The 20,783-nt window shown below is 39.7% G+C and overlaps 1 protein-coding gene across 1 annotated transcript in view; it reads left to right on the forward strand.

The window, feature by feature from the left end:
* The window catches only part of LOC307122722 (uncharacterized protein), a 32,176-nt gene extending 22,398 nt beyond the window's left edge, over nt 1–9,778 (forward strand). The window contains exon 3 of the mRNA XM_079810902.1: nt 8,418–9,778. Within this exon, the coding sequence (XP_079667028.1) occupies nt 8,418–9,328 (911 nt within the window). The 3' untranslated portion in view covers nt 9,329–9,778. The remainder of the gene's footprint in view (nt 1–8,417) is intronic.
* Nucleotides 9,779–20,783: the final 11,005 nt, after the last annotated feature.

The following is a 20,783-nucleotide window of genomic DNA, read 5'->3' on the forward strand; positions in this document are numbered from 1 at the left end:
TTAGAATGGTGTTATTTAAAAAATTGTCTATCAAAGACAGAACGAAACGTTGCTTATGTTTGGGGGGTGGAGGGGTAGCGGGAAAAAAAAACTTGAACCGATGGAGAGCAGTACATACACTTGCTGAAAATGAAAATGTGATTTTCTAGGCCGATATGGCTAGCTATAATAGGAACTATACTCTCATTCCTGTGTAAAAATCAAGGAACTTTGCTGCCGTACCATGGGTGGAGCGGAGCAATGAGATCACGCAGCGCCTGAAAATAGGCTAACTTCCATCAACATAACCAATGTGACGACCTGCTTGCACAGAGAGCGTGCTGGGACTATTTTCAGGCTCTGTGTAATATCATTGCGCCGCTGCACCCATGGTACAGCTCAAAGCTCTTTGATTTTTACGCAGGAATGAGAGTATAGTTCCTAGCCATATCGGCCTAGAAAATAACAACTTTTCATTTTCTGTCGCCCTTAGTACACGATGTAACTATACACATCACAACATGTAAATAGGAAAATGTTGCCATTATTTTGTCACTTATTGAGCAGTAGGCTAGCTGGAGCCGTTTACCTCCAGTCTTTGTGCTAAGCTAGGCTAGCGGTCGGTGCGTCAGACAGAGTTGAGACACAACCAGACATGGAGATGAGAATGTATGGACTTATCTAACTCTGGGGGATACAGTGAATAAGCTAAAGTCCCAAAAAGTCGGCGTGTTCCTTTAAGTAGCCTACTTTAAGAGGTCTTTCGTGATGCTACATATGCTGGGTTATGAATCTGATAGGTGCTTGAAATAAAATAAATGGTGTTTGAAAAAGTCCTTGAAAGTCCTTGAATCTGGTGTTCATGAAAGAGTGGGAACCCTGGTTAGTGTTGTTGATTAAGTCAGTGCTGTTTAACTGGATTTAAATTAAATCAAATCACAGAGAGATTCGCAGCTCGTACCGGAGGCCTCAGCGCCGAACTCAAACACTTCTCACGGGCTGTTTAGTGGTCATGTGATCGAGACACTCAGCAGGTAAACACATTAGGCTTGTTTGAGATGAGCAAAATCTGCGCAGAACCGATCACCAGTGATCAGCGCGAGATGCATGCCGGTTAGAAATGTGTCCGAGGGCGGTCCGCCTTGCTCTGATGCCATGCTGACGTATGTCAAAAAACTCTCGCGAGCGAAAGGCGGATGTGTCGGATTCTGCAGTTGAGCGCAGTTGCTCTCCACCGACTGCACGGAGCAAAAGCATGATAGGAAACGACTTGCTGACGACACTGCTTATTGGTTTAAACAACCGTGATGTATGGTTCTTTTTTAAAATGTTTGATTTTAAAACTCTGATATCATGTTTTTATGTGTGAATATTCCCAAACTCTCTAACAAAGGCGATCTCTCTGTTGGTTATGTGATTGTTGTCATATTTATTATATATATATATAATGATTGATAAACACATCTTTCGAATGGAAATAACTAACAAAAACTTTGGGTGTCTTGTTCATAATATTTATTTTCATATAAAAGTAACAGAACTTAAATTACATCCAGTTCATCAGCAACAAAGCGCACGAGTGTGAATCCCGCGATATCCGCCTTTGATCTCGCAGGTGTCTGATCCACTACGAGAAGAGAGAACTGTCCGTCTTGCCTGCACTTTTTTTCACTCCTCCCCTCGCTGCAGCCGCCTAGTCTCGGCTGAACTGCAGGCGTGGCGAGGCGCATCTCAAACAAGCCTATTTACTCAGAGCATAGAGGTTCAGAGTCCGAGCTCGCGAGTTGCGCAGAGCACAAGTAGCGCTGTTTCGTTCCGCTTTTGGCACTGTTTCCCTGGCCTACAATCTAGTACTGCTACCTTGCGTTGACATCGTGAAACTGCACGATTTGTAAAGGATCAGTGGCGGGCCACATATAATATATTTTAATAGACAAGCTGCGGGCCGTTTGAAATTCATCGCTGGGCCGCATTTGGCCCGCGGGCCAGACTTTGGACACCCCTGACTTAAAGGGGACTCTGTTAAAGGGAAACAGTTGTAATTAGCTCAAATGAATGAATTCATTCATTCATAGGGAATTTAGAGAGAGAGAGTCTATTTTATGGCCGAGCAAATGAATCATTTGAACGGGCCGTCTATCAACTCTGCAGCGGATATTAATATCCGAACAATAGTGAAACACGGTTTAAATAGCCAAGTAACATAGATCGGCAGTTCAAGACATTAAATTCGTAAGCACATAACACAAGAACACTTATCTTTGAATACAAACAAAACTTTATTGATTACTCAAACACATAAAACTAATATATAACACAAACACACGCCACACATTCACACGCGTTGCAGAAAGGAAGGAAGTGAAGAAGAAATGAGTTTGAACAGAGAGAAATGATGAAATCCCAAGTTCTAGCAATATATGCATTTATGACACATATGACCTGAATGAGCCATTGATAATTAATTTAACCCTCCTGTTTAAATACTTAAATAGCCGGGTGTTTTCCTGGAGGATATCAAATTAGCAAAAAATGTTGATGCAAAGGAGGAAACACATAGAACATGTTCGGGAACACCCTCTGTGCGGATAAAGGTACGTTTATAACTTAAGGCCGAATGATTTTTGTGATGCAGAGGGAATCCAGACATGACAATTTAATTTACAGTATAACGCAGATGTCACGTAAAACACGCAAACGGATGGATGAATACATCAAAAGTAGAGCTGTACAATAAATTAAATCGCAACGTGGACTATGAATATTAAAGCTCAAAACACTGCTATTTAAATATATGATCTGCTTGTTCTCTCTCTGTGTGAATGAGCAGCGCCGTTTCGTCTACTAGCCTACATACTCAAGTACGCGATGCTCGAGGTGTTTTTAACGTCCCACAAACCATATTTGGACATGAACATTTCCAGAGCTGATCTGAGACCCCCTAATGAACATTTTCATCATTTTATTTGATTAAAAACCATTGTCAAATACACTCTGAAAATAGGTCAAAATAAACCCGTCAAAATAAACGTTTGGTTTAACTATGAAATTGTGACAGAAATATATTACTATTGTAGGCCTAAAATAGAATACTTGTCAAAAAAAATAAAATAATAATAACAACATTAATAATAACACATAATTTAAACATTATTTAAGAATATATTTTTAAATCCATGGTTTAATTTAGTAAAATTGAAAGGATAAAAATGAAAGGATTAAAGTTTGTTACATTTTATTTGATTACCACCGTTTGGTAATGTATTTGTATTAAATCATAAAAAGAAAAAAATTCATAGGACTCTATTATTCTTAAAGTTGTTAATCTAATTCATAATAATGTCTAACATTTTGTTAATTTGGCAAAATTTTAAACAAAACAAACAAATGGTTTCAAGTTTGTTAAATAGCATTTGTTCAACCCCCCAAAAAAAGTTTTCATTAATTTAACTATAATAACCATAATTTAATAATACAGTTTATTTATTAAATAATTAATACCGTGATGCTGTGAAACTGATGTTTTCATATCTTGAAAATCTCATTCTATTACAACCCTACACAGGAGAGTCCCCCACCCCGCTGTTAAAAAAAGTATCATTTAAAATGAACTACTTTTTACTTTTACTTGAGTAAATATTTAGACCGGTACTTTTACTTGTACTTAAGTAAAATGTTATTGAAGTTATAGTACTTTTACTTGAGTAGAAAATGTTGTTACTCTTTCCACCTCTGCCCTCTTCATTATGCGCCAGGTGCAGTCACGCACATCCGCCCCACCAATAAGCCCAAACCAGTTTACCTGAAACCAATTTAAAAAAACAATAATATAAAAATTATGAATACATTTACACTTTACATTTAATCATTTAGCAGATGCTTTTATCCAAAGCGACTTACAAATGAGAACAATAGAAGTAATCAATCCAACAAGAGAGCAACAGTATACAAGTGCTGTAAAAAGTCTCAGTTAGTTTAGCACAGTAGTTTTTTTTTTTTCAGAATAAGACAAATGGAACAGAATAGGTAAGTGCTAGTATTATTTGGTCAGATTCCGACGGAAAAGCTGTCTTCAGCAGTTTTTTGAAACCAGCCAAAGAATCAGCTGCTCTAATTGAGACAGGCAGGTCGTATGTATTGCATCGTCCCCTGTATCAGCGCTTCGGTCTACTCTGGTAGTAAACCTGCCCTGTTTTCCATGTTTTCTCCTCCACCAAAGGTCATAGTTGTTTCCTCAAACCCAAACATGCAACACCACTTTTGATATATGCGGGTGTCATTTTGCATACTTTCAGTATCTGTGTAATTTTGCAAGTAATTATTTACAGTTTTCTCAAACCTCTTCACAGTGAACACAACAACGGTCAATGTGGGCTAAACTGTGGATAATTTATCATTACTTTGGCACAATTTCAATGACTACATCTTTCAAATTATATTAATTGTTTTCTCTTGACATGACCAAAACTCTAACTACAGGCATCAAAACTCTAACTACAGGCATCAAAACTCTAACTTTATTGCTGTGCCAAGCTGGTAAGGAGAACTGTATGAAGAGTTTTGGAAAAAGTGACCCAAGCATTGAATGTCCTAGGAATTATAAAATAAATAAGAACTAGAAATAAAGAAAGAAAGTCTCACCAATGTTTGCTTGTAGTCTGGGTTGAGCTGCATCCTTTGCTCCAGACTGAGCAGTTGGGTAAGGTCTCGCAGTGGCAATAAACCCTCCTCAATGTCCAAAGGCTGCACCTGGACCTCCCGATGTTGCAGCAGTCTTAGGATATTTGTTTGTTGGTCCAGCACAATCTCTTCTTTTGTTAAAGGAACACTCCACTTTTTTGGGACTTTAGCTTTTTCACTGTATCCCCCAGAGTTAGATAAGTCCATACATACCATTCTCATCTCCGTACATCCCATAACTCTGTCTGACGCACCCACCGCTAGCCTAGCTTAGCACAAAGACTGGAGGTAAATGGCTCCAGCTAGCCTACTGCTCAATAAGTGACAAAATAACGCCAACAATTTCCTATTTACATGTTGTGATGTGTATAGTCACAGCGTGTACAAATAACAAGGTTACATGAGACACAGCCATATTATAAACGTATACACACTGGGGACTATATTCTCAGAAGGCGCAGCACTGCTCTACTTCTGCGGAGGGCGGAGTGATTTTCTCACAGGACCGGAGAAGCCCCGCTGTTACAACAAAACCAACGTGACTAGGAAGATAGCGAACGTGACTGTTGCATGGCTGACTTTGAGGAATTGTCAGAGGATTTTTACTTTGTATCAAACCAAAATCCAGAACCATATCGTTTTGAGCCAGAATACACAGACAAGGAGTTCCAAACTTTGGAAGCTGATAGACAAGACGCCGAATTACCTCTGGCACCGCTCATTTGTTACTGTGACAGTCAGAGTGTGTTTGTGACAACACAATACTAACATTACAGGGGATACATGGAGCACGGGAACAACTGCAATAGCTAGGCTAACGGTGGGTGCGTCAGACAGAGTTATGGCACGCACAGAGATGAGAATGGTATGTATGGACTTATCTAACTCTGGGGAATACAGTTAATAAGCTAAAGTCCCAGAAAGTTGTTCTTTTAAAGGCCCCATCAGTTTACACCCATTTGGTGAGGTGACCAATCAAAGATGACCAGCAGAAAGTCTTGTTCTATCTTATCCCTATCTGCATGTTTATGGTGGCATGGAGAATTTGTGCAGTTTTTACACAAAGGTATGGCAGAAATATTATGATACATTTTAATCAAAAATTAAAGGTTTCTTTTGATACCAAGCAAGATGGGGATTTGAAGACATTAAAGCAATGATATATCATCTTTGGATATCAGCATTTGAAGTTGCACTAACATAACTAAAGAATCATAACTAGGCTAATATAAAGGACATGCATAAAATGCAGGAGAAATAGTAGTTGGGACAGATTGATTGTGAGTCAATGTCCTTGTGTATTGGAAGTTTGTCTCTAGAGCACTGTTCCATGTTAACCCATTCTGTTTCAGCATCATTATTAATCCATGCCACTATTTGGTAACCGGTTTTTATTGACTATTATGTGCACAGCTACCAGATACCCGGAAGCAATTCCACAACGAAAAAATCACATCCCGAGCAGTTGATAAAGCTTAAAGGGTAACTAAACCCTAAACCAACTTTTTTTAGTTAATGATCTGTAATACTGGGGCTTTATTAATGCTGTTCATTGATTCCAGTAAATGTTTGGACATTTGAGTATAAAGTGTTTTAATTCTATAAAATATGGTGTAAAACCGCCAAAGTGCTGCCCTCTTAAGGTTGAACGGTGGCTACTGCAGTTGAATTTTCCTGTTGGATGTTGTGGTACATCGTGAAGTAGGATGGTACTTCCAACGGCTCACTATCCGCGCCCCTGGCACGAGCTCACCACGCCCTCAGAAATGATTCCCCCAATCACATGAGGAGAACGGCTTCACTCCAGTATGAACTGTCATGTTACATGAAGTAGAAACATTATGAATGAAACTGACTTGACACTTGCTTTAACATTGTATTGAAGAAAATACGGTTAAATAATGCAGTTGTCAGTACACATCAGGCTTTTCTTGCGATATTATTGCTGCCTGTCATGTGTATAGATAATTTTCATACATGAGACGCGCTTTCAAACCCTGACACGCAAGTGGTTGCCGTGGACGCGGTACGAACAACAATACCGTTACGTGCTGGCGTATATAGTATTAACTTATTTGAGAAAATCTGTTTATAATAGGCTTTTAGGTCTGAACAGCTCTGCTGTTTCACTAGCATCGTCGGCATCGGGAGTTAACGCAGTTTGAGCCAGTGGCTCGCATTGATAAGGCTCTGGGTCTGTGTCTACTGACAATTCACCCTCCTCCACTTCAGGTGAAGGTAGGAGAAATGACCGCTCTGTTGCAAAGCTGGTGTCACTCCAGTCATTCTCCATCTTTGCGACTCGCGAGTCTGACAGCTGTCAATCAACCCGTCACTGCGGGTCTCAGGTGCACACCCTCCGCTCAGCCCCGCCCTCGGTTCGTCCCCTCTGTCTCCGCTGGGCTCTGCCCACTTTTCCAGCATTTTTTAAAATTTAAGCTCTGAGCAGGGGTTTAGTTACCCTTTAACAAAGTTCTTTACCATTTTTATTCTACTGAGACTGATCACGTCCAGATTGATCAGGGGGCTTATTTTCTATCTTAATTGTGTGCTCAAGTCTTTAAATCGCTCAATATTACACATCGTATATCCAGTGCTTATCACCCAGAGAGCCAGGGGTCAGTTGAAAGGTTCCATCAGACCTTAAAAGCAATGATTAGGATATACTGCCTCGAGACATGGTCTGAGTGGGATGAAGGAGTTCCTTTGCTTTTATTCTCAATCTGTGAAATGGTGCAGGAGTCTCTGAAGTTCAGCCCATCAGAGCTGGTCTTTGGCCATCCTGTGAGAGGACCACTGAAAGAGAAAATATTCGGCATTGAGGACTCTAACACCGTGTCCTAACTACACGCGAAGCGATAAGATTCCAGCGATAAGCAACATGTCTGTCCTCACCAGACGTGACGCGACTGCGAGATGCAATAAATCAATCAAAAACCACAGGCAATCAGAACAGCGTGTGGGCGGGCTCTCGCGGCAAGTGCACGGCACCAGAGATTAATCTTGACGGGTAAGGAAATGGAAAAAGGAAGGAAAAAGTACATAATCAAATTCACAAATATTACACCATTTAAACATTACTAAAATACTTACTGAGTTACTAAAACAATCTTTGTCATAGAATATACTTGTTTGTTCACAGTTTGAACGTTCTTGTTTCAATTTGTTTAATTTCAAGATCTGAGGTGAATTATCCCTTGTTGCTTTTAGTACGACTAACAAAGCTGGGAGTACTTAATGATATTCAAAGTCACATTACATGCTTTTGACATTAAATAAAACACATATACACTACCTGAGATTATCCTTGCCATGTTTTGTGTTGTTATTCCAGCCGCGACGTCGCAGACACATAGAAACCGTTTCTAAAATAGATTCATCGCGTGTCGCGGCTGGTTAAGAGAAAAACTCTAATTAACATGGAAAAGATTGCGTGTTTATCGCGTGTCGCGGCGTGTGTAGTTAGGACATGGTGTCAGAAAACAAATGTGTTAGATTATGTCAGTAATTTCATGATCAGCTTCAGAAAACGTGTGTACTCTATATCAATGTCCCTCCATAAACTTCTGGGCCCTCCGCACTAGCAATGTGTGTGCTATCTCCCCAACCCCACACCACCACCCACACCCTGGCGTGATGCCGATGTGAATAGGATCTAGTTGTATGTTGTTTTTGATACTTTACATGTCTAAATGTTTTGTTTGTTGCTTTGTGCCATTAAACTGTTGTTAATTTGCATTTGTCTCTTTTCACCTTAGACCTGACGGTGCTGAAAGAGGAGAGTGAAGTACTGAATGAAATCGAAGAGAAAGATCAATTTAAGAATCATGATTTAATAACTGGAGAAAAACCTTTTAGTTGCTCACAGCCTGAAAAGACTTTGTCACAAAAAAAGGCTAAAAATAAGGAAACTAGAAGTAATTTCACCTGCCAACAGTGTGGAAACAAATTCACTCTAAAAAGAAACCTTGACAGACACATACTAATTCACACTGGAGAGAAGCCTTACACCTGCCAACACTGTGGAAAGAGTTTCGCTCCAGGAGCAAGCCTTAAAAGACACATGAGAGTTCACACTGGAGAGAAGCCTTACACCTGCCAACACTGTGGAAAGAGTTTTGCTAGAAAAGTAAACCTTAACAGACACATGAGATTTCACTCTGGGGAGAAGCCTTACATCTGCCCTCAGTGTGGAAAGAGTTTTGCTGAAAATGGAAGCCTTAACAGACACATGAGAATTCACACTGGAGAGAAGCCTTACACCTGCCAACAGTGTGGAAGAAGTTTCAACCTTAAAGGAACCCTTAAAGTCCACATGCTAATTCACACTGGAGAGAAGCCGTTCACCTGCCAACACTGTGGAAAGTGTTTTGATCAACATGAAAACTTTCAAGTCCACATGAGAGTTCACACTGGAGAGAAGCCGTTCACCTGCCAACAGTGTGGAAAGAGTTTTGCTAAAAAAGTAAACCTTAACAGTCACATGAGACTTCACTCTGGGGAGCAGCCCTACACATGCCAACAGTGTGGAAAAAGTTTCACCCGAAAAGAAAGCCTTAACAGGCACATGAGAGTTCACACTGGAGAGAAGCCGTACACATGTGGACACTGTGGGAAAAATTTTAGTTATAAAAAAGCCCTGGAGTACCACATGAGTACTCATGTATGAGAGAACTGGTTTCATAAGTCATCATTGTGGAATTAATTTCACAGACAGGAAATGCCTCATGTTTGGGAGACTGTATAATGTGCTGATTATTGTTACGGTATTCAATTACCTTATGCTGCGTTCACACTAGAGGTCTTCACGGGTCCAAAAATTCATACCCGAACCTGAAGAGACCCATAATGTACTAAACGGAACCGACCCGAACCCGTCTATTATTTCAAAAGCTGGACCTGACCCGTGCAGATCCGAGAAATGCCAACAATTTAGTACCTGGAACCAACCTGGACCCGTCTATTATTTAAAAGCTGGAACCGAACCCGGCGCGAAGACACAGACCCGACTGGACCCGATTGTCACATATTCCACAATAAACTGATATTAACAAGTCAATAAACTGATATTAACAAGTCAATAAACAAGTTATGAAAAATATAACTTTTTGTCTTACCTAGCCGTCGTCTCCCTTCCTTGTAACGTTACTTGATTGTGATGCATTACATCTTTGCCAAAAAGTTAAATCCATGTTATTCCTCTCTTGTTATTCCAAGCATGCTTAATTCACTCATCATTTCAGCTGTAAAAGTCCACTTTATGTCACGGTGACGGATGACAAAAGCATCTTTGCAGATTTGCATTTCGACTCGAGTTAATAACTTTGACTGTTTGCCTTTTTGAACTATAATAACGATTGCTAGTTCGGTGGCCGCTGACGTCAGCATTATATATTTGCTATTATCTCTGTGAGCCTGTCACTGCGGAAGCTCGGGTTGCCATAGAAACATGACACGCGCTTGAGACTGCACATGCGCAGTGGCTGGAGCAACCTGAAATATGAGCTTTTTTACGCAATTTGAGTGTCATAGAAAACATTTGGGACAATTCACCTGAGATTTTGTTGCTGATTTGAAATATATTATTTAAATATAAGTTCAAATCAAACTTCAACAGTGCGTCACACGTAATACATTTGACAGCACTTGCTTTTTTCTCATGCTTGTCCACAAAATGCACGAAGGATGCCCAGACAGAAGAGGTGTCGTGGGTTTAACTTCTTTATGTTCGTTGTTTTTTAGCTTTTTTCGCACATCACTCATGAAGGTATCCATTATTACCGTGCGCTTGCAATGGCTAAGAGAGAGAGATCGCTCGTTGCTTTCTTTTTTTAAACCTTATTTCCCGGCTCACACTTTTCTTATCCTAATTTTACAAATTGCAAGTTACAAAAAACACACAAGCAGTGCTGACTGACTCTGATCACGGGCAGTGTTCTTCGAGTCCGGATCGACTCTGGTATTAAACACAAATGTTAAACAGACCGGGATCCGAAGTAATAGATTGGGACCGGACCCGGACCCGGCTGACCATTTGAAATATAGACCCGAACCCGTATGGGTCCCGGGTCGGGTCCACGGGTCTCGGGGGCTCCGCGAAGACCTCTATTTTCTTTTGTGATCAAAATTTTTTTTTTATACATATTCTTTTTAGAGAAACAATACATACAGGTATACACAAGCCACAAAATTAGAGTATAAATATATATATTCACATACATACCTATATATAAGCATATATAATAGAGTATATGATTAACAAAATATAAGAATAAAAAAAAATTATATATATATATATATATAAAATAGAAAATTAAAATAGAAACATTTTAATTAAAATAAATATAAAAAAATAAAACCCCCAGGTATAACCCACCCACACCCTGGATCCAGATCTCCCAATCTCAGTTACAAATTAAATCTGAAGCCCACGAAGAGTGGTTAGCAGTGAATGCCAAGCCTCTATGGCTGACTCTTTTGCACCGTGGACTCTAGCTGTCGACAACTCCAAGTAAACAATATCCATATATGTTAAAACCCAGGCTCGAAAAGAGAGTGTGGAGGTTTCCAACGTGTGGCAATTCGTTTTTTTTTCAGCCGTAAGTCCAGCGAGCAATGCTCTTCTCTTATCCAATGTCAAACCCAACCTTGAAAGATCATTCAAAATGAGTGTAGCAAGCGTACAGGGCAATCTAATCTTAAAGGGGTGGTAAAACACATTCTTTTGAAGGCTTGACTGTGTTTGTGGGGTGCACTGTAACATGTGTTCATGCTTCGTTTAAAAAAAAAAAAAGCCTTATTTTTCATATATTTGACCTTTATTCTACACTGCTCTGTCCCTCCTTGTAAAACGGTCTGATGCTTTCCGGGTTGTATGAAGCCAGTCCCTCAAAAATACGCGATGGGCTCTGATTGGTTAGCTGGCCATGTGTGTTGTGATTAGCTAACCGCCTAGTGCACGTTTGTCGGAAACGTCACGCCCCTTACCTTTACCGGAGGCTGTGCTTTGGTCAGTATTAGAAACAACGGCGTCAATAAAACCATATGAGCCCGAATCAGACCCAGAACATTTGAGTGAAGATGATCGAGCAGAACCTGTCCAGTCCTCAAGAGTAAAGACTGCGGATCTATAATCGCTACTGAATGGCACTTTAACTTTTGTATTTTTAGAACGATTATAGCCAAATATCTGTCGCAAGAACTAACCCAAATCGAACACTAAGCACTGGCTTTAACTAGTAAGTTAGCCAAATCACACACAGAACCATGTTTAGCAAGCCTGTAGATAAACAATACATAAAAGCTCAAATCAAAGAATCATTTACACTAATGCCAGGTTCGCTGTTGAGATTTTAACGTTAGTGTTTGTAACGTTAGGTGTTCGTCAGATAACGTTAAGTATGAATGAGCATTTAACAGACTGGTTTGCAGAACAGTGTTGTCATCTGTTTACTTCCTTGCTACAACCTATTACAGGAAAACACATCGATGAAAAATAAATCAGACTTACAGGTTGTGGCCCGTAAACAGCTTCTGTTTGTAAATCCAGCTTTCAGGACAAGCCGTTGTGCATATCCTGCATTGAACTCGCGAAGTTTGTGGAAGTTGTCCTCCGTGAAATGTGCAGCGCGCGCGTCGTGCATCCACGCACTGGCAGTGTTTTTTTCACGCAGCTGACGTTGTGCAAATCCGGCATTGAAATCGCGAAGACGGTGGATGTTTTCCTCTGTGAGATGTGCTGCGGGAGCCCCGCACGCGCCTGTTCCCTTCTGTCTCATACACACGTGCATATAACATGCTGTATGTTAAACGCTCTGCAACGCACCCCTGTCCCTATGAAGGCAGGACAAAGCAAGTACCCCAGACCTGCAATCCAGATGAATATAACAGCGTTTCCTCGGCATCGCGGCAACAACACTCCAGCCTAACTATACCACAACAGCGCCGCGATACAAAATGACCCCCCCCTATTTAATATTCTCGGAGGAGGGGTTGTAAATATTGAGCCTGGTGATGTCACCAACCCTGGAGGAATGTCTGTAGTCGCCTACTGGCCGTTTGCTGTAGTTCTTAGAAACTGATTTCTTTAAAAGCAAATATCTCCCTTTGCTTTAAACTTTGAACGTTGTAACTTTGCAGATGTTGTTTATGCTCAAGCAGCAACATTACACGCTAGTTAAAGTTAGAATAGTGAAATCGTGGTTTACCACCCCTTTAAACAACCTAGAGAGGTTAGAGGTAATCATCTTCCAAAAATCGGCCACTGGGGTACATTCCCAAAACATGTGGAAGTTACTGCCAATCACTTTGAAAGAACATAAAGTACATGTAGGATCGTCGATAACCTTCATCATATGAAGCTTCCTAGGGGTTAAATAAACCTTATGTACATAATTATAATGTATTTGCTGATGATCAGGGTTCCTGGAAGCTAAACCCATACTGATCGACACTTTATCCCAATCAAATGTGGGTGCCAAATCTGGAATATCTCTCCTCCACACGGTGTCCAACGCCAGAGGTCTATAAGCATACCTCAGTAAGAACCATTAGAGTCTCGAGACGAAACCCCTTGTACTCCCGACAGAGTGAAACAATTTTCGAAGTGGGTGGGGTGTGAGAGGGGCCTGTAAAGGGGCACCATTGCTTTTTAAAGTCGATCTCAACTGCAAATAAAAGAAAATGGAGGTACGTGGTATACTATGCTTAATACAAATGTTCTGAAAAGTGAGTAGACCCTCCTCCCCATAAATATCACCACGTGGAACCAAACGTTTTTTTTTTTCCCAATCAGGAAATCGAATAGGACAACCGCCAATCAACAATCTCTAATTGTTAAATATTGGAAAGTGTGAGTCCCAAACATAAGAGCAACCAGCCAATTTCTCTACCCTCCTCCATACCAATAACAAATATTTAATCATAGGACCAAATCTCAAACGGCACTGATGGGGTGAGATTTTAGCATGCAGAATGATAGTAAAAGAGTATGGAGCTATCATTCGTTCCTCCAAAGTTGGCCAAGACACTTGAGCATCAGATTGAAACCAGGATAGGAGAGGTCCAAGTATAAACGCCCACTCATAGAACTTAAAATTTGGGAGAGACAGGCCACCGGCCTGCCTTTCTCGCTGCATAGTGGTGAGCTTAATGCGAGGTCGTTTGCCATGCCACAGAAATTTAGTTATTGCTGAATGTAATTTGCTCCAATAATTAGGGGGCGGGGGAAGGGGGAGTATTGAGCTGACGAAATTAACCCTGGGCAGAATATTCATTTTAAATATAGCTGCAAGCAGCAATACCGGGGCCAAGCGCAAAGAAGAAGACAAGACATGCCAAAATGGCTGGCAGTGTCAGATCAACTGGAGCAATGAGCAATTAATCACGTTTTAAGATGATTTTAAGCAAAAGGCTGAAAATGCATTGTAGTCTGAGAGTGTCAGACCAACTGCAACAATTAACAATTATACAGTTTAAGAAGATTAGGCAAAATGGCTGAAATATCATATATTGAGTCACTGATAATGTAAGTTAATGGTTTATCACTTTTGACCAATAGGTGGCACAGATACGAAATTGATGTGGTGTGGTCAGAATAAGGGAACAATGACACATGCAAAGTTTGATGCCAATATGTCAAAGCATTGCAGAGATACAGCCTCAAGAGTAATTTTGGCATAATGGCTCAACTTCGTCGCTGCGGTTTACAAAAACGGTTTCATCTATTGATGCAAAATCCCTAACTTTTTGTTGACACAGTCTGAAGATGATACGATTCGATTTTGGTGGAAATTGGACAAACGGTCTAGGATGAGTTTGAAAAAGTAGGTTTTGATCAAATAAGAACATTGAGGACAGGATGTTTGACCAAATATGGAAAAATTTGTATCTCTGTTCTCGGCATGAGCCAATGACTGTATTATGACCAGTTTCATTAAACTAGGCTAATTTAATCAAAAGTTATTAGCATGTTTGTAAATTTTGTTATAACCTCTGACCACAAGGTGGCACTGCCCCAAAACGTTTTGAGTACCTTCAAAGCATGGTGCGGAAGACATGATTTTTGGACAAACAGTTCAAAAGTTATAAGCAAAAATAGCAATTTTTTGTATCTCCGGACCAGTAGGTGGCGCTGCGCCGAAACGCTGCATGTTGCTTCAGGTCATGCTTGTGATGACATATACCAAGATTGGTTTGAATACGATAAAGCGTTGTGGAGATATAGGCTTATGAGTGTTTTTGCAACCGCTACGCAAAATTTGTGTGCGCGTTTATCGAAAACGATTTGACAAATCAACTTGATTTGCAAGATTTTTTGTCAGCATGGTCTGAAGATGATCTGGTTCAATTTTCGTGCAAATCGGACAAACCGTCTAGGACGAGTTCGTAAAAGTAGGTTTTTTGGAAAATTAAAAATGGCGGGGAAATTATCATGACCGAAAATGACATCATAGGTTGCAATTGAATCGGCATGAGCCAATGACTCTATTATGACCAGTTTCAATATACTAGGCTAATTTAATCAAAAGTTATTAGCATTTTTGTCAAGTTTGTTATATCTTTTGACCACAAGGTGGCACTGCCCTAAAACTTTTTGAGTACCTTCAGGGCATAGCAAGGAAGTCACATACCGAGTTTAGTAACAATATACTAATGCATTTGTAAAATATAGCATTTTTTGACAAAATTCAAAATGGCCGATATGGTAAAATTGAATATCAGACGACTCGGCATGCCGTCCTGAATGTAACGAGACCACTTTTATGATTTTTGGACAAACAGTTCAGAAGTTATAAGCAAAAATTGCAATTTTTCGTATCTCCAGACCAGTAGGTGGCGCTGCGCCGAAACGCTGTATGTTGCCTCAAGTCATGCTTGTGATGACATATACCAAGTTTGGTTTGAATACGATAAAGCGTTGCGGAGATATTGCCTTAAGAGTGTTTTTGCAACCGCTACGTAAAATTTGTTTGCGCGTTTATCGCAAATGATTTGACGAATCAACTTGATTTGCAAGATTTTTTGTCAACATGGTCTGAAGATGATCTGGTTCAATTTTCGTGCAAATCGGATGAACCGTCTAGGACAAGTTTGTAAAAGTAGGTTTTTCGGAAAATTCAAAATGGCGGGAAAATTTTTATGACGGAAAATGACGTCATAGGGTGCAATCGAATCGTCTTGAGCCAAGGAATCAGAGGAAAAAAGAATTTTGTTTCTAGCCCTTATGGTTCAAAAGTTATTAGCATAAACATGAGTCAAATTTTGGACTGATGGTGGCGCTAGAGGGATTGAGTTTGAGACTCCAAATTTGCTACGGTGACATTTCAGACTGTCCTCTATTAGTGTGCCAAATTTCACAACTTTTTACCATACGGTTCTATGGGCTGCCATAGACTTTGTGGCGGAAGAAGAAGAAGAAGAAGAAGAAGATGAATAAATATAGCTGCAAGCAGCAATACCGGGGCCAAGCGCAAAGAAGAAGACAAGACATGCCAAAATGGCTGGCAGTGTCAGATCAACTGCAGCAATGAGAAATTAATCACGTTTTAAGATGATTTTAGGCATAAGGCTGAAAATGCATTGTAGTCTGAGAGTGTCAGACCAACTGCAGCTATGAACAATTATACAGTTTAAGAAGATTAGGCAAAATGGCTGAAATATCATATATAGAGTCACTGATAATATAAGTTAATGGTTTATCACTTTTGACCAATAGGTGGCACAGTTACGAAATGTATGTGGTGTGGTCAGAATAAGAGAACAATGACACATGCAAAGTTTGATGCCAATATGTCAAAGCATTGCAGAGATACAGCCTCAAGAGTCATTTTGGCATCATGGCTCAACTTCGTCACTGCGGTTTACAAAAACGGTTTCATCTATTGATGCAAAATCCCTAACTTTTTGTTGACACAGTCTGAAGATGATACGATTCGATTTTGGTGGAAATTGGACAAACGGTCTAGGATGAGTTTGAAAAAGTAGGTTTTGATCAAATAAGAACATTGAGGACAGGATGTTTGACCAAATATGGCAAAATTAGTATCTCTGTTCTCGGCATGAGCCAATGACTGTATTATGACCAGTTTCATTAAACTAGGCTAATTTAATCAAAAGTTATTAGCATGTTTGTAAATTTTGTTATAACCTCTGACCACAAGGTGGCACTGCCCCAAAACGTTTTGAGTACCTTCAAAGCATGGTGCGGAAGACATGATTTTTGGACAAACAGTTCAAAATACTTTTTTTTTTGCAATCGAATCGCCTTGAGCCAAGGAATCAGAGGAAAAAAGAATTTTGTTTCTAGCCCTTATGGTTCAAAAGTTATTAGCATAAACATGAGTCAAATTTTGGACTGATGGTGGCGCTAGAGGGATTGAGTTTGAGACTCCAAATTTGCTACGGTGACATTTCAGACTGTCCTCTATTAGTGTGCCAAATTTCACAACTTTTTACCATACGGTTCTATGGGCTGCCATAGACTTCGTGGCGGAAGAAGAAGAAGAAGATGAAATATAGCTGCAAGCAGCAATACCGGGGCCAAGCGCAAAGAAGAAGACAAGACATGCCAAAATGGCTGGCAGTGTCAGATCAACTGGAGCAATGAGCAATTAATCACGTTTTAAGATGATTTTAGGCAAAAGGCTGAAAAATGCATTGTAGTCTAAGAGTGTCAGACCAACTGCAACAATTAACAATTATACAGTTTAACTTCTTAACCCGCATCGGATCGTGGACGGGGGGGTTGACGGAAGTGGGGGGGTGTGTACTTTTATTTACTTTTGTTTTATAAAAAATATTCAATCAACTATCACAAACTATGCATCATTTGAAAGCTAAAACACTCAAGATTCATGTTCTGAACTTGTTTTTGCAATAAATACACCAGAGAGGAAAGGGTTAAATGAAACGCTAAAGGACCGTCCATGTAAACATTAGCATAATATCAGCGTTACTCATCTTTCATCTCCTGTCGTTCAGATCAGATCGGACGAATCCAATAAACACCCGCATACATCTCTGTGTAAGAGTCCATTCTTCAAAATGCATCCCACTTTTTAATCCAAAACAACGAAAAAATAGGGAAAAAACTAAAAATCCTCCGTTGTTTGCAAGAGAGTTTTGAGTTAGCGTGATCAATCATGTCCATTTTCAATGAAATATCGATTCTATTCCGTGTCTGGCAAACTCCCCCTGCTAGAATAGCTTCTCCCACGTATTTTAAACCCTCCCTCGTCTCTCTCCTTCAATCAGAGACTCTTCTGGGATGCATCATATAGAGGAAGTGCCTTACAGGCTTGGTGAGCTGTCAATCATTGCGCCCATGGTTTTCGTTGGATAAAGGCACTCGGTGCCCAGCCAATGCCTTTCCAACAAAGGTTTGATTGATGGACTTAGTAACCAATCAAAAGGCATTACCTTGCGCAGTTTGTAGTAAGTAGGCTTTGGTGAATACTGTTTTTGCGCTGGCTGCGCGTTCTCCATGGCGCAACTGCAGTGGAGCGCGCAGTCTCTCACTGACGCTTCCCATCAGCTAAATGAGTTTTTTACACTTTGTAATCTCTGTAAATAGTTGCTTTAGTTTTTCAGTAACTGTTTATCCATTATAATTAGTAGTATATTGCAGTTTATTGCAGATTTATTTGAATGAAAAACTACTCTTTACAATAGCAAATGTTCTGAAATAAATGGCCTTTTTGAAATGACGCCTAGACTTTTCTTGACATAAAAGCTCACAGAAGCTACATTACTGAGAGAATCATCCTCATATTTGAATCATGACATGATTAGACATTCAGTTTTATATTTAAGTTATTTTCAGGCTCTTAACATTAAATTATAATATTTTTTTCCCTAAGTGAAAACAAAAAACAAAAAACGTGAGTCACTTGCATGTATATTTACATGTATATTGCTCTGTTCCCATATTACTTTGAGTTATTATGACTCTTGGGTAGCAATATTTCAAGTGTCTAGTTTAAAATAAGACCAGGTTTATGAATATAGACCATAGGGTTTAAGAGCTGCAGACATTTTGATTTGGGTATATCGTTTTCAAAGAATTCCTAAAAAATGGGGCGCTTGTTAAGAGGTTAAGAAGATTAGGCAAAATGGCTGAAATATCATATATAGAGTCACTGATAATATAAGTTAATGGTTTATCACTTTTGACCAATAGGTGGCACAGTTACGAAATTGATGTGGTGTAGTCAGAATAAGGGAACAATGACACATGCAAAGTTTGATGCCAATATGTCAAAGCATTGCAGAGATACAGCCTCAAGAGTCATTTTGGCATCATGGCTCAACTTCGTCACTGCGGTTTACAAAAACGGTTTCATCTATTGATGCAAAATCCCTAACTTTTTGTTGACATAGTCTGAAGATGATACGATTCGATTTTGGTGGAAATTGGACAAACGGTCTAGGATGAGTTTGAAAAAGTAGGTTTTGATCAAATAAGAACATTGAGGACAGGATGTTTGACCAAATATGGCAAAATTAGTATCTCTGTTCTCGGCATGAGCCAATACATGTATTATGACCAGTTTCATTAAACTAGGCTAATTTAATCAAAAGTTATTAGCATGTTTGTAAATTTTGTTATAACCTCTGACCACAAGGTGGCACTGCCCCAAAACTTTTTGAGTACCTTCAAAGCATGGTGCGGAAGACCCATACCAAGTTTCGTAACGATAGACTAATGCGTTTGTAAAATATAGTATTTTAGCACATAATTCAAAATGGCCGAGAGCCAAAATGGCCGATATGGTAAAATTGAATATCAGACAACTCTGAATACCGTCCTGAATCTAACGAGACAACTTTTATGATTTTTGGACAAACAGTTCAAAAGTTATAAGCAAAAATAGCCATTTTTTGTATCTCCGGACCAGTAGGTGGCGCTGCGCCGAAACGCTGCAAGTTGCCTCAAGTCATGCTTGTGATGACATGTACCAAGTTTGGATTGAACACGATAAAGCATTGTGGAGATATAGCCTTATGAGTGTTTTTGCAACCGCTACGTAAAATTTGTGTGCACGTTTATCAAAAACGATTTGACGAATCAACTTGATTTGCAAGATTTTTTGTCAGCATGGTCTGAAGATGATCTGGTTCAATTTTCGTGCAAATCGGACAAACCGTCTAGGACGAGTTCGCAAAAGTAGGTTTTTTGGAAAATTAAATATGGCGGGGAAATTATCATGACCGAAAATGACGTCATAGGATGCAATTGAATCGGCATGAGCCAATGACTCTATTATGACCAGTTTCATTATACTAAGCTAATTAAATCAAAAGTTATTAGCATTTTTGTCAAGTTTGTTATAACTTTTGACCACAAGGTGGCACTGCCCCAAAACTTTTTGAGTACCTTCAGGGCATGGAGTGGAAGTCACATACCGAGTTTAGTAACAATACACTAATGCATTTGTAAAATATAGCATTTTAGCACATAATTCAAAATGGCCGACAGCCAAAATGGCCGATATGGTAAAATTGAATATCAGACGACTTGGCATGCCGTCCTGAATCTAACGAGACCACTTTTATGATTTTTGGACAAACGGTTCAAAAGTTATAAGCAAAAACAGCCATTTTTTGTATCTCCGGACCAGCAGGTGGCGCTGCGCCGAGACACTGCATGTTGCCTCAAGTCATGCTTGTGATGACATGTACCAAGTTTGGTTTGAATACGATAAAGCGTTGCGGAGATATTGCCTTAAGAGTGCTTTTGCAACCGCTACGTAAAATTTGTTTGCGCGTTTATCGCAAATGATTTGACGAATCAACTTGATTTGCAAGATTTTTTGTCAGCATGGTCTGAAGATGATCTGGTTCAATTTTCGTGCAAATCGGATGAACCGTCTAGGACGAGTTCGCAAAAGTAGGTTTTTCGGTTAATTAAAAATGGCGGGAAAATTATTATGACGGAAAATGACGTCATAGGGTGCAATCGAATCGTCTTGAGCCAAGAAATCAGAGGGAAAAAGAATTTCGTTTCTAGCCCTTATGGTTCAAAAGTTATTAGCATAAACATGAGTCTAATTTTGGACTGATGGTGGCGCTAGAGGGATTGAGTTAGAGACTCAAAATTTGCTATGGTGACATTTCAGACTGTC

The sequence above is a fragment of the Gobio gobio genome (genome assembly GCF_949357685.1).
Source record: "Gobio gobio genome assembly, chromosome: 1".
Classification (NCBI taxonomy): domain Eukaryota; kingdom Metazoa; phylum Chordata; class Actinopteri; order Cypriniformes; family Gobionidae; genus Gobio; species Gobio gobio.